Genomic DNA, 15,266 nt, shown 5'->3' with positions numbered 1-15,266 from the left:
TAATTTTCAAATTTACATATTGGGGTAATACTATATAATGACCATATATTGTGTGCTAATCTACTATTTTAGGGTACAATTTTAAAAAGTTCTACCATTAAAAACTTTAGTTTATAATAGCTTCTTTTGATTTTGTTTCTGATTTGAAAGTTATTCAAATCCATGTGGAAGATTAAGATTAAAATAATTCATCTTTGGAGATAATATATGTTGCTATGGGAGAGAGACTGTTGAGATGGTTTTAGTCGACACGAAAGTAAGCAAATCAACACAATAATATCATAAGTCCAGGGATGACACAACAGCTTTCTAAAGCATCGTGGAGTTTCCATGTCAATTAATGAAAAAAGTTGAAGTACCAATCAAAACATTTTATTCATAAGCATCATAAAATTGTTATAGTCGACCTGTTTTTCGATATTCTTTATTTCGTCAAAAAAATCTGTGTTTAATAATGCTGATGATCACAAAGCGTTCTCTTCGTCTCATGCAAAGCAAAGACGGAGTCGCGACACAGATCAAAGCAAAGATCTTTAAAGAACTATGATGGATCTTAGGACCATTAAGTGACTTTGTTATATTTTCTATTTCTCTTTCATCTTCATTGTTTTGCTTATCATCTTCAATCTTCTCCAATTATTTACTAATTAATATCCAACTCAAATCTGAGGATTTATACGATACTTTTCAAAAATGCATCATTGTAGAGATCCCTAAAATATGGTCTTCTCAAGAACAAAAAGAAAGCTCATAAGAAAAATGGTTTCCACTTTCTAGATAACATGAGATCACTTCTTCATGAGCAAAATCCAATGAAAGAAATAGCTTTGTTCTTAACGAAACAAAAAGTTGCTTGGTTTGTCTCATTTCGCCCATGTTATTGTGGTTGCGATAGCAGTGAAATAAAAGAGCTTTTTTTTTCATGTATGGAATTGAATGACAGGTGACTCAAGGCATTAGAAACAATACAACTAAAAGGAAAATGGTTGTCACTATTTTGTTGGCGTCACTTCACTAGATCTGTTTGATTTTCTACGTAGATGTTTCTCTATTAAACCTTCCGGCAACAATGCTGAGGAAATTTGGAGAAAGAAACTTTTTTTTCCATCTGATCAGGCTTGATTGTATCCGGTGGCACTTATTGGTGGAAAAAAGGTTTCTTTCTCCAAATTTCCTCAGCATTGTTGCCAGAAGGTTTAATAGAGCTAAAGTGGACTTGAATCTAATTTTTCCTCTTAACAATTAAACCTCATCTAAATATATATCTCTTTCTCTGGCAAAGATTGTTTTGTCTTTTGGTTTCAAAATTCAATAGTGAGCATCTCAGAAAATCAGACGTTGCATACAATTGAGGTAATTTATTTATATTGTTCTCCCATTACTTACTGATATGAAGTTTGTTGGGTTTTGAAGTTCAATTGTTTGTCGTGAATTTCTAAAAGTCTACTAATTGTGAAAGTCTGTTTTTTTTAGGTTCTAATGGATAAATCATGGATAAACAAACCACGTTTATCGCAAGATTACAGATTAGGAGTGAAAAATTTCTTGGATTTTGCATTTGGTAAATCTAATGCACCCATGGTAAAATGTCCATGTACTCGTTGTTCTCTAGCCAAATCTAAGACAAGGGAAGATATCGAAGGTGATTTGATTTGTCATGGCTTTTTAAGTTCTTACACAAGTTGGATAGTACACGGAGAAGATATGTGTGTCACGGAAAATGCAAGAGTACCTTCTGATAGTGCTCATGTTGAACTAGATTCAACTTTCAACCTCTTGGATGATATTTTTCCAGATATTAGTGCAAATATGAATGAGGAACATGAAGAAGGGTTGTCTGGGCAACCTATGGACACTGATAGACCATCAGCTTCAAGTGGAAATTCTAAAAAAGGAGAAGGTTTTGATGAGATGTTTGCTGATTACAATCAAGAGCTATATCCTGGATGCGATAAATTCACGAAGTTGTCCTTTATACTGAAGTTATACCATATAAAATGTATGTGTGGGATTAGTGACAAGGGGATATCCATGGTGCTTGATTTGATGAAAGAAGCATTTTCGCATGCCAAATTGCCAGATTCATTTAATGACATGAAAAAGGTTATTCGCAAATTAGGAATGACTTATGAGTCAATTCATGCATGTCCAAACGACTGTATGTTATATTGGGAAGCTGATGCAGAAAGGGAAGTTTGTAAAGTCTTTGAGGCCTCTCGTTGGAAAGATACAAAGAGCACAGAACTATCTAGATCAGGAAAAAAGAAGAAGAGATCTCCTGCAAAAGTTTTGCGTTACTTTCCCCTGAAGCCACGGTTACAGCGTTTATTTATGTCATCAAAAACTGCTGTCCACATGAGATGGTATGGATCTGCTACTAACAATGATGGTAAACTACGACATCCAAGAGACTGAAGGGCTTGGAAGGAGTTTGATAAGAAATATCCTGACTTTGCATCTGATCCAAGAAATGTCAGACTAGGGTTGGCGACTGATGGTTTTAACCCATTTTGTACAATGAGTAGTAGTTATAGCATCTGGCCAGTGATATTATTTCCTTATAACTTTCCACCGTGGATGTCAATGAAGCAGACGTCAATGATTCTCTCGATGGTTATCCCCGGAAAACACATGCCTGGTAATGATATTGATGTTTACTTGCAGCCACTTATCAAAGATCTGAAGGAGCTATGGTCTGATGGTATTGAAACGCTAGATGCTTCCACAAAACAAACATTTGACATGCGAGCAGCCATCATGTGGACAATAAGCGATTTTTCGGGTTTAGGAAATTTGTCGGGTTGGAATACGTATACAGCATCACCTTGCCCAACCTGTAACTTTGATGGAATCGGACAACGTTTACGACATGGAAAAAAAAATTGTTTTATTGGTCATCGTCGTTTTCTTCCTCTAGATCATGGCTTTCGACAGAATCAAGCAGATTTTGATGGAAAATTAGAAACCAGATCCCCACCAGCCACATTGACAGGTTCCACAATTATTCATCAATTAGAGCAATTTAATGTTACTCTTGGTAAAAAAGATAAGTCTGTGGTAGTGGGAAGAAAGAGAGACAGAAGTGATGCCGGAAGATCTAGTACTAAGCAGTGGAAGAAAAAAAGCATATTTTTTGAGTTGCCTTACTGGGAATTTACAATGCTGCGACATAACTTGGATGTCATGCATATAGAGAAGAATGTGTTTGATAATTTAGTCTACACATTGTTGGATGACAAAACAAAAACGAAAGATAATCTGAATGCCAGAAAAGATCTTCGTGAGCTAAATATACGTTCTGACTTGTGGCCTGATGATAATGAGAAATATCAAGCTGCATGTTTTTCTCTTAACAATCATGGGAAAGACATTTTCTTAAGTGTCTTAAAGAATGTTAAACTGCCAGATGGTTATGCTTCTAACTTGTCAAGTTGTGTTGATGTTAACAGTCGAAAGCTATCAGGCTTAAAAAACCACGACTGTCACGTGATAATGAGAGATTTATTATCAGTCGCAATTCAGAATCTGCTCCCTACAGATGTGTCATCAGCCATTGTCGAGCTTTGCCAAATTTTTAGAGATATATCTGCAAAAGTTCTTGATATAGATGAGCTTGATAAATTACAAGATCGTACTGTTATGACTTTATGTCGCCTGGAGATGTTTTTTTCTCCATCGTTTTTCACAGTGATGGTACATTTAATAGTACATCTGACAGAAGAAGCAAAACTTGGTGGACCAGTTCCGTTTCGTTGGATGTATCCGATTGAGAGGTGCGTTGTTTTTATTATGTATATGTCTGTATATGTCTAGGATACTTCAAATCATATGTTCGAAATCGCGCCAAGCCTGAAGGTTCTATAAGTGAGCAATATTTAGCTGATGAGTGTATAACATTTTGCTCAATGTATCTAAATGATATAGAGACACGATTTAATCGGATTGGACGCGTTGATGATCAACCTCCAGTTGAGATTAGTATAAGAACAAATTCAGAACTTCCACATATTTTTCCAAACCATGGAAGATTTGTTGGAGCAGGTCAAGTTTATTCTCTTAATCATGTAGAGAGGCAGCAAGCACATCGACATATATTAGTCAACTGTCAGCTACTTGATAACTTAAGAGAGTAAGGTTCTATTATTATTTTAGTTATTTTTTCTTGACGTCCTAATGTACATGGTTTTTAATTGTTTGTATAGGAAATACAAAAATGAATTGTTGACAAAACAATCTCATCAGGGCAGGAGGAATCGTGCTATCGACATTGACCGAGAAGTTCATATTAATTTTTCAGAATGGATCAGACAGAAAGTACAGACTAATGAGATAGATGGGATAACTGATGATTTACGATGCTTGGCTATGGGTCCATCTGAGAAAGTTTTAAAGTACACAGCTTACAATGTCAATGGTTTCAAATTTCGGGCAACAGAAAGAGAAGCTAACCTGAAAACACAAAATAGTGGTGTGTATGTGGCTGCTGAGACTATGAGCTATGCTAGTTCTCGTGATTCAAACCCAAGAACAGGAACTGTTAATTACTATGGAAATCTGATTGAAGTTATGGAGCTAAATTACTATGAAGTTTTCAAAGTTGTATTATTTAAGTGTAACTGGATGGACACTCGTACAGAACGAGGTTATAAGCAGGATGCGTATGGTCATCATATGGTAAACTTTTCACGTTTTTTACCCACTGAAGAAGAAGGGGATGAACCATATATATTAGCGTCTTAGGCAAAAATGGTTTATTATGTGAAAGATCCTTTTGAAGTAGAGTGGAATATTGCTGTTCATGTTCAACCTCGAGATGTGTATGACATGGGTGATTCAAATGACGCATAGCCGTTGGAAGATGGTTTCGAACCTAGCATCTCTGTTTCTTCTTGAGGAGATATTTAATTATTTATTTGGTTATCGGTTTTTAGAACGTTAAAGACTATTTTGATGATGAATTATTTTTACAAGTTGTTTTTTATGCTTTTGATCTCTTCCTTTTCTCCTGGTTTTCGTATCGTTTTTTTTTAACATTATTCTCTTCCGTTGGTTTTGTTTTCTTTGTTTGTTTGTAACTTATTAATTAGGTGCAGAATATGATGGAAGTAATAGTGCCTAAATATTTATGTTGCATAGCATTCGATGGTCACTTCAATAAACACATGGTGGGCTTTGTTGTCAAATAATTCCATGAGCTCTCTATCTCTGATCTTCTTAAACATTCTACATCTCAAGTCATTGAAAAGGTATAACATAAAATATGAAATTTCTTTGTCAAACAGAAAATATATAGTTGTTGTTGGTGACAAAGGCTCTTGGGCATCCATGTGTCCTACTCTAGCTTGAGCTGTATGTCCATGTTAAATGCATACTCAAGTGTGTGTGTTTTCTGTGTGTGCGCTTGATATATATAATGAACGCATCCAGGTGTCAAGCACGCCAAGTGAGCACATATACGGTTAAGGAAATCTATATGCTGCCCCAGTATAATTTTGTGATCCTAATCGATGGAAAACTAACTCGAGTTATATCCATCGACAGCTGTGAAGTCTGAAGTCTTGTTTTTTTTGTCAACCTATTTATATATTTATATTAAAACCAAGTGATTACATAGTTTTGGTGGTTACATCTAGCTTTTTTGGCTAATTCATCTACCAATATCACACTACTTCTAGGTACATAAGTAAAGGTAAAACCATTTGCTTTTGAAGCATCTACAATGTCCTGTATCATAGAGATACTCTCTGTGTTATAGACCTTTGCGATGGTTGCTGCAGTGGTGTACTGAGCCAACTCATCCATAAGTGATTTACAATCACTTCTAAACTGAACATTTGTGAAAGCAAGTGCTTGCATTTGTCCTACAGCCATGTGTAACGCTTCCGTTTCTGCTTCTCTCGGAGTATTTGTCGCACTACAAAAAAACAGCGGTATAATGACGGACATTCCGACGGAAAATAAAATCCTCGGAATATCCCGAGGAATTTTCGAGGAAATTCCGAGGAAACACAAAATTGGGTTTCCTCGGAATTTCCTCGGAATATACCGACGGAATTCCGAGGAAATATCAATCCGTCAGAATATTCCGAGGAAATTCCGAGGAAAAATGTGTTCCTCGGAAAAAACCGATGAATTCCGAGGAAATATTATAGCCGTTGGAGAGCCGTTGGGGGATTTTACAAAATTCTGAGGAAATTCCGACGAACTAGCCTTTTCCGTCGGAATTCCTTCGGAATTTCCTCGGTCTGTCGGCAGGATTTAAACTATAAATACAAGCACTCCTCTTCCTCTTCATTCACTCCATATCTTCATTCTCTCTCTTACTCTATTTACACACGAATTTGATTCATAAAAAATATGTCTTCTTCAAATTATTTTCGTTCTTGGATCGATCGACCTCATTTGGATCCGAACACGAGATTGCTTACGGAAGAATACCAACGAGGTATAACCGAATTCATGGGGTTAGTTCACCGACAACCGGAAGCAAAAACAGGTATGTTAAGATGTCCTTGCTCTAATTGTAAAAATAGAAAGGTTATTAAAGAGTGAGATGTTTGGACTCATCTATATTTGAGTGGGTTTACACGAAGTTAAAAAATTTGGTATCATCATGGGGAAACTGATTATGAACATGGTAGTACTAGCGAACCTCAGCCAGCGGTTAGATTAGAAGAACCAATTAGAACGGATGTAGATTATGGTGTAGGTACTGAGCAGATGGTAAATGATCATTTTAGAAGGGAAGATTTACCCAATGCACAAGCTAGGAGATTTTATGATATGTTGGATGCTGGAAAGCAACCATTGTACGAAGGTTGCAGAGATGGTCATTCAGCTTTATCATCTGCTACAAGATTGATGGGCATTAAAACAAATTACAATTTGGCTGAAGACTGTGTGGATGTGATTGCTGATTTTGTAAAAGGTATTCTACCCGAGGATAATGTAGCTCCTGGTTCATACTACGAGGTTCAGAAACTCGTAGCTGGTCTTGGTTTATCGTATCAGGTAATAGATATAAGCAGCGACAACTGCATGATTTATTGGAGGGCGGATGGACAGCGGGTTACATGCAAATTTTGTGGAAAGCCTCGTTATAAAGATACGAGTGGAAGAGTTCCAGTGCCATATAAAAGGATGTGGTATTTACCTTTGACGGAAAGGTTGCAGAGGTTGTATCTGTCTGAACGCACAGCGCAACCAATGAGATAGCATGCGGAGCACTCAACAGATGGTGAGATCAGACATCCTTCAGATGCAAAAGCGTGGAAGCATTTCCAATCAAAGTATCCCGACTGTGCGTATGAGAGAAGAAATGTCTACCTTGGATTATGTACTGATGGTTTCAGTCCGTTTGGCAAGAGTGGAAGACAGCATTCTCTATGGCCCGTCATTCTTAAACCATACAACCTACCCCCAAACTTGTGCTTGCGACGAGAGTTTTTGTTTCTCTCGGTTCTCGTTCCCGGACCAGAGCATCCTAAGAGATCACTTGATGTGTTTCTTCAGCCACTAATATATGATTTGCAACAACTATGGGCTCAAGGTGCTGAAACATACGATGTTTCGTGTAAAGAAAACTTTCAAATGCGGCAGTACTAATGTGGACAATAAGTGATTTTCCAGCATATGGTATGTTGTCTGGATGGACAACGCATGGAAGGCTATCATGTCCATATTGTCAAGATAACACTGATGCTTTCCAACTAAAACACGGAAGGAAAACGTGTTGGTTTGACTGTCACAAGAGATTCCTACCACCTGATCATCCATATCGTAGGAGTAGGAATTTGTTTACGAAGAACAAGAGGGTGTTTGACAGTCCACCTCCGGAAATTTGTGGGAAAGATTTGAAGATACAACTAAGAGATTTTGGTGCAGTAAGGACGCCAGACGTCGGTGGACATCTGGAATGGCTTGTGCAGCCTCATCTTCTCCTTCTTCATCATCCACGGCCTTGCCTTTGGTCTGATATTTTGGCGTGAAGAAGGATGGCTTGTCTACTAGTGCGGTAGCAGGGGGTAGGAACTCAACTGCAGCCTATGAAAGTAGAGCAGTCAGGCCGATCTGAGGCAGGTGGCAGTAGAGTGTTTTCTTCGCTCGGTCCTGGAATACGTAGACGTAAGGACCATCCCGATCGATCCTCGAGTGGGGACCAGCTATGAACTCCTTACTTACTAGAGAAATGACATCCAGGTAGTTCCAAGCAATGTTGTTCGATCTGTCCAGTGCTACCTGATGGTTCTCGCAGTCTACACCCACATGTATAAGGATCCGAGTAATTACTGCACCAAATCCACATGCACTGTTCTTGGATTTGGTTACTTTCCCCTTGTATCCTGCTAAGTTTGTGGCCAGCACCGCTCCCATGTTGAATGCAGTAGCAGGTGGGAATGTAGAGTTTCCAAATGCCGGTAGCAAATGCCTCACACTTTGGTACAGGAGGCACAACTCCCATCGCGTTACTGATGCGGCTGTGGTTGTCCCGTATAGCAATGAGCCAATGAGGCGTGTGGCATATCTCAGTATTGGGCTCCGGATAAGTGACTCCTTTGCCTGAGAAGATCTATAAACCCTTGTGCCAATCGTTTCCCAGAAGTTCAACAGCTCTGAAGTCCAATAAAGACCAGATGTCCTCTCCCCTGCACTCAATCCAAATAGTCCTCAGAGGTCTGTCAAAGATACCTCAAAGTATACTTTATGCACTACGAATGCCAGAAAACCTTCCTGATGGCTATCATCGGGATGGCTGACGTATGCGGATGCTATGAAATGGCGTACCAACTCCGGATAAGTGGGTTCGTTGAGGTTGCATAGTTGGCCTAGACCCATGTTCTGGAACAGCCCTTCAATGTCTGATTTGATTCCCAATATTGTCATCGTCTCAGGACATGCTAGTTGTGTAGCCGGAACGGCTACCTTCTTCATGTTGTTGTAGTGGGTGGTATCAGACTTATCCCACTTCTTTGGCCTTTGCTTCTGTCGCTGAGACGAACCCTCTTCTTGTGTGTTCTTCTTTGCTGATGTTTTTGTGCGCTTCATTCTCTACAAAATAGAATCTTTGAAACAAGTGAGTATGCAGTATATGTTTTTCAAAGCAGCGCAATACTAACACGAGTTCAGTAAACACTAGCGACTCAGCTAAGGAACATCAATCCATAATCAGTTCATTCCCCAGGTTCATCATTCCAATATGTATTTCAACAACGATTTGCTCTCAACATGGTTATAATCAATTAAAAACTCAAATCAACATGAAAATGAAAGGCGAAATCGAGTTGTGATAAAAAAAACCTAATTGAAAAAAATTTCTCAATCCCTAAATCATCTAAAATCCTGTTCCAAACTCGTTGATCACAGACAATTGTGTTCTATTTCATGTTTAAACATATGTTTCATGCATATTTGATTAAGGAATCAACACGGAAATAAGAAATTCACAAAACCCAAAAAATTGCTCAAGAACACGATTTGAGAATGTGGAGATTCGCGGAGTATACCTGTCTTAGGGTGAAAACGAGTGTAGGAATCAGGTAGAGCTCGAAAAATCAAGGGGAATAGAGCCCAAAATTGTTCAAATCGGATGATTATAGAGAGAGAAAAAGGGGGGGGGGTCGAATTATAGGGGAAATCGGAGGGGATGAGAGTTCTGAGGTTTTGATCCAAAAAGTTCGGGTTTTGCCTTATACTTCTGTTTCCCGCGCACGCATCGATCGATGCGTTTTTGTACAAATACAGATCGATCGATCACATTGTTACGCTTTGGTCCATCTTAGTGATCGATCGATGCGTTTCCGGACATATATCCATCGACATATCCGTTTATAAAAAAACTTACAAGATTTTCCGAGGACATTCCGAGGAACACTTGAGATTCTCGATCGATCGATGGGATAATCTAATCGATCGATCACATTGTTACGCTTTGGTCTATCTTAGTGATCGATCAATGCGTTTTTGGATATATATACATCGATCGATCCGTTTATAAAAAAACCTACGAGATTTTCCGAGGACATTCCGAGGAACGCTTGAGATTCTCGATCGATCGATGGGATAATCTAATCGATCGATCACATTGTTACGCTTTGGTCCATCTTAGTGATCGATCGATGCGTTTTTGGATATATATACATCGATCGATCCGTTTATAAAAAAAATTGACGTATTGAAACCCCAAATACTAGTTCCTCAGAATTTCCTCGGAATATTCCGACGGAATTCCGAGGAAGAAGAAGGTTTCCTCGGAATTCCCTCGGAATAATCCGAGGAAATTCCGAGGAAATAGGGTTTTTAAACTGAAAACAACGTTTTGCGGTTTGAATAACACCTATATAACCCTTATTAAGTGTCTTACGTTCATTATGAAGTCAAAAACTTGTTTCTTACCGTATAATTAATAATTTTCCGATTGTATGAACGAAATCCCACAACATAAAAGAAACACTTATACCTTTTAATGAACGGTAAATGGAATACTTTCAATTAGTTTTGAAATTTGTTATTTCATGGTTTATGCTCATCTATACAAAGAATCCTCAATGGTATGCATTACAATTGTATAAGAAATGAAATACGGCAAAAAAAATTGATGTTTTGGAACCCCAAACACTTGTTCCTCGGTATTTCCTCGGAATATTCTGAGGAAATTCTGACGGATATTTTACTATCCGTCGGAATTGCCTCGAAATATTTTCATTTTACCGGGCAAATATTTCGCAAAAATTGAAATTAGAATTCCGACGGATAATGTCCGTCGGACCCTAGGTTTTATAACCACGAGCCCCTTCTTCTTCCCCATTTCTCTCTTCTTCCTCTGCGCGACTCCTCTCTTCTCTCCGGCGATTTCCCCCTGAAATCCGACGATATCTCTGGCGATCTCCCCCTTCTCTTACACAAATCATGTAAGGACCCTATCCTACTCTCTTAGGTTCAATTTGTTAGGTTTTTGTGTAGTTTTGATAGATTTTTGTTAGGGTGATTGGTTAGGATTGTGATTTGGTTGTATAATAGGTTTAGAATTGTGATTTGGTTGAATAATTTGTTTTGTTGAATTGATTTAGAATTTTTTTATAATTTTTTTATTTTTTTGTATTTATAAAATCGATTTTTTTATATAAAATCGATTTTTGTATTTTACAAAACGATTTTTCCATATAAATTTGATTTTTTGGATTTTACAAAATCTTTTTTGTATATAAATTTGATTTTTTGGATTTTACAAAACATTTTTAATATCTATAAAACTTTTTTTGTGATTAAAAACTATTATTTGGGATTTAAAAATATTTTTAATATATATATATATATATATATATATATATTATTAAAACTATTTTTTTGTAATTATTACACTATTTTTTATTTATTAAAACTATTTTTTGTTTATTAGAACTATTTTTATATATTTATTAAATATTTTTAATATCTATAAATCTTTTTTTGTGATTAAATTATTTGAGATTTTTTTTTAAAAAAAAAATAATTTATATATTTCTGTATTTATTAAATATATTTTTTTAATTTATAGGTCTCATGATGATCAGACCCTGCCTCGACAGCGTCGTGGTCGTGGTGGTACGGGGAGCCAGTCTCGGGATTCCAGCCATTTTCAGGATTCCCCTTCGCCCCACAGCTCCAACCATACATCTCCCTCTGCTGTACCCGCTCCTGCTCCTCTCGCTCCCGCTGCTGCATCCGCTCCTGCTCCTCCGGGTCCTCCGGGAGTGATGAGTGTTGCGGAGTTGGTTCAACAGCCCGGTCGTGACTATCTTCCGTATATCATTCTGTATCCACATGGACGGGGTCAAACATGGTAATTAAACATTTTTTTTCTTTAAATTTGGATTCATTATTAACCGTTTGTTCTTTTTATTAGGTTCAACCGATCCGGGAACGGGATCAGCGCATGGATCAATCGTATGATGTACTCGGCCCTCGACAGGGGACATCCGACTTTCACTCACTTCCCTACCGACAAGCAGGTTCTGTGGTTTCGTCAGTTTGCGGTAAGTATTCTAATTTTTTACTTATATTTTTAATCTTTAATATAAATTTTCTACTAATTGTGTTTTTTTTTCAGCAAGAGTTCAACTGGAATTCCGATGAGACGCTCTTTATCTATCACCACTTCGTCCATAAAGTTATGGACAACTATGGGAAGCAGATCCACGAGTGGAAGAAGAAGTGGGAAATCAATAAGGTTCGATTTAGTATATTAAATAATTTTTTAATTTATTAAACTATTTTTTAATTTATTAAACTATTTTCTTTTTTTTTATTAAAAGGTCCCAAAGTCGATGAACGACACGGTCCGGAAGGAGTTGTGTGCGCATTGGGATAAGGAAGAGACGAAAGAAACTTCTTCCACCAACTCCACCAACCGCAGGAGCGACCGTAAAGGGAAGGGCATCTACAAGCATAACTTGGGTGCTCAATCTATTGCCACTCTGGGAGATCGCATGGTAAGTTCAACCTCTTTTTCTTCAATTATTTGAGTTTCAGAATTTTAATTTATTGTGCATTTCTTCTAATTTCTAATGTTTGTTTAATTTATGTTTTTTTCAAGGCGGAAGAAAATGATGGGGAGCCGGTTGATGATCTCGCCCTATTGAGGAGGGCGTATACCAACAAGAAGACCGGCCAGATTGATGACGGTCTTGTGAGGGACGTGGTCGACCTGGTCCAAACTCAGGTGGTAGACGAAGTGTCTCAGCTTCAAACCGAGGTTGACTCTTCGACGGCTTCGACCAACTTGTCCCGGTTTCGAATCAACGAAATCGTTGAATCCGTAAGTTTTTTTTTTTAAAGTTCAATTCATTTATTTCTTGGTTTAAATTTGTAAATTTGGCTATTTTCTATTCAGTCGGTTCCAAAGAAAAAGGGACGTTTGGTCGGTTTGGGTCATCGCACCCGGTCGGTTCCTCCTTCTTCTGCACCACCGCCCTTTGTTGATCCAGAAGTACTTACGGCTCAGTTGAAGGACAAGGATGATCGCATATCTTTGTTGGAGACCCAGATGGCGGCTCAACAGGCGGGCTATGAGGCACAGGGGAGGCTGAACCAGCAAATGATGGAGATGATGCAGAGGATGTACCCGAACGAGGTGTTCCCGGACGTGCCAGACCCGTAGTTTTTTTTTTCTTTTCCCAAAACTCGGAATGTTTTATTTTTATTTGTGAAAATTTGAATATTAATTAATATGATTTCAATTTTAATTTTAATTTTAATTTTATATTTTCGAATTTAAATTTCAAAAAATTTATTTTTTTTAAAAAATTAATATTTTTACATTCCGAGGAAATTAATTATATTTTTTACTCGATCGATCGATGCGTTTTTGGACATATATCCATCGATCGATCTGTTTATAAAAAAACGTTCGGAATATACCGAGGGACATGTTCCTCGGAATATTCCGAGGAACATGTCCCTCGGTATATTCCGAGGAAGATGTCCCTCGGTATATTCCGATCGATCGATGGATATATGTCCAAAAACGCATCGATCGATGAACTTCCGAGGAAATATCCCGACGAAGTTCTCCCTCGGTATATTCCGAGGAGATTTCCGACAAACTAGTGATCCTCGGAATTTCCTCGGAAATTTGTTTCCTCGGAATTCCGTCGGAAAATTCCGGGGGATTTCCGAGGAAAGAAGAAATTCCGAGGAATTATTTCCGAGGACTTGTTTTGTCGGTATGTCGTCGGAATAACGTTATTCCGACGAAATTCCGATGATTTTTTCCCTCAGTATCCTTGCTGTTTTCTTGTAGTGCCGGGCTTATAGATGAGGAGCCTTGTAATAGTTGATTGCCTTGTACACCGTGTAAGGACCAACCAACTCCTGCAACCTCCTTATCATCCTTCCAAAAGGCATCAACATAACAATAATATTGGGTACATGGTGGTACGGTCTCCTCATCTTGGCGAGTTTGTCCTTTTCTTCTCATCTTCTCACCTTCTTCCTAATTGAATTTAATATTCGCTACTTCCCATTGTTCAAAGTCGCTCACCGCATCATAGATCACTTTAACAATGTGCTCCCGCTTTCGCTGAAATACTAGGTTGTTTCTCATCTTCCACAATCCCCATCCTATATAAAAGCTAAGAAGCTCTCTTTTATCTTTTTTAACCAAGGAACTAAGCATCATTACATTTTGATGAGATTGAGGCTGCACTTCTTCCTTGTTGCCAAATCTTGTAGGAGCCAATGCCCATATTTCCTTTGCCACCCTGCACTGAAAAAGCATGTGATCTTGAGTTTCAGGATGCTCTCCACAAGTTTGACAAGCATGATCTATTTTTATGTTTCTTTTTCTCAAGTTCTCAGCCACAGGTAGCCCATCATGCGTTATTCTCCACCATAAAGTTTTAATCTTTTGCGGTAGGGACAGTGACCATATACTGGAATAACACTTTTTCAAGTCATCCGCTAGTCCCCTGTTCTCCTACTGCCCTGATCTTTGAATAGTGGATAACTGATTGCATAGATGGTAACCTGACTTAACACTATACTTGCCTGTACTTGTATAGTTCCAAACTGGAGTATCCTGCCTCATTGTTGAACTTAATCTTATGTTCAGAATATATCTTGCATCTTCTTGCCTCATTATGCTATTAACCAACTGCACATTCCATTCCCTGGCTCCTTGAAGCATCAAGTCTTGGTCTTTTATATGCGAGAAAGAAGTTTGACCATCTCCTTGAGCTGGAATGGCTGGTTGTGAGTGGAGCCATCTATCTTCCCATACTCTTATTTTCTTTCCATCTCCCACTATCCATTTGATTCCTTCTTGGAGGATTATTCCAGTATGCTCCGCGATGCATAACTTGACTTGTTATAGATCGGAGCCTGCAAAAATTCAGTATGTCTAAAATATTTAGCTTTCAACACTCTCGTCAACAAGGAGGATGTTAGGATTCTCCAGCTTTGCTTGGCTAGCAGTGCTAAATTAAATATTTCCAAATCTCTGATCCCTAGACCCTCCTCCTGTTTTGACGCAGTAATCTTCTTCCAACTAACCCAAGGTATTTTTTTTCTATCTTTCTATCCCGACCACCAAAAATTCCTCATAGTAGCCGTAATTTCTTTTATTAACCCTTTTGGAAGAAAAAAACAGGTCATTGTGTAAGTTGGTAAAGCCGTTATTACTACTTTCAGTAAGACTTCCCTTCCTGCCGGAGTTAGGAACCTATTATACCAACTATCAAGCTTATTTCTAATTATTTGCTTAATGTACTCAAAGGCATCTTTTCTCTTAC

The 15,266-nt window shown here is 38.0% G+C and overlaps 1 protein-coding gene across 1 annotated transcript; it reads left to right on the top strand.

Annotated features, from left to right (window-relative positions):
• The first annotated feature begins 1,578 nt into the window (after positions 1 to 1,578).
• LOC125587039 lies at positions 1,579 to 2,415 on the top strand. The gene has a single exon (XM_048757147.1). The coding sequence runs from the start codon at positions 1,579 to 1,581 to the stop codon at positions 2,413 to 2,415; it is 837 nt and encodes a 278-aa protein (XP_048613104.1).
• The last annotated feature ends 12,851 nt before the right edge of the window (positions 2,416 to 15,266 follow it).

This window comes from Brassica napus, chromosome C5 (assembly GCF_020379485.1).
Source record: "Brassica napus cultivar Da-Ae chromosome C5, Da-Ae, whole genome shotgun sequence".
Classification (NCBI taxonomy): Eukaryota; Viridiplantae; Streptophyta; class Magnoliopsida; order Brassicales; family Brassicaceae; genus Brassica; species Brassica napus.
Note: the sequence above shows the minus strand (reverse complement) of the source record. Positions and strands in the feature narration are given on the sequence as shown.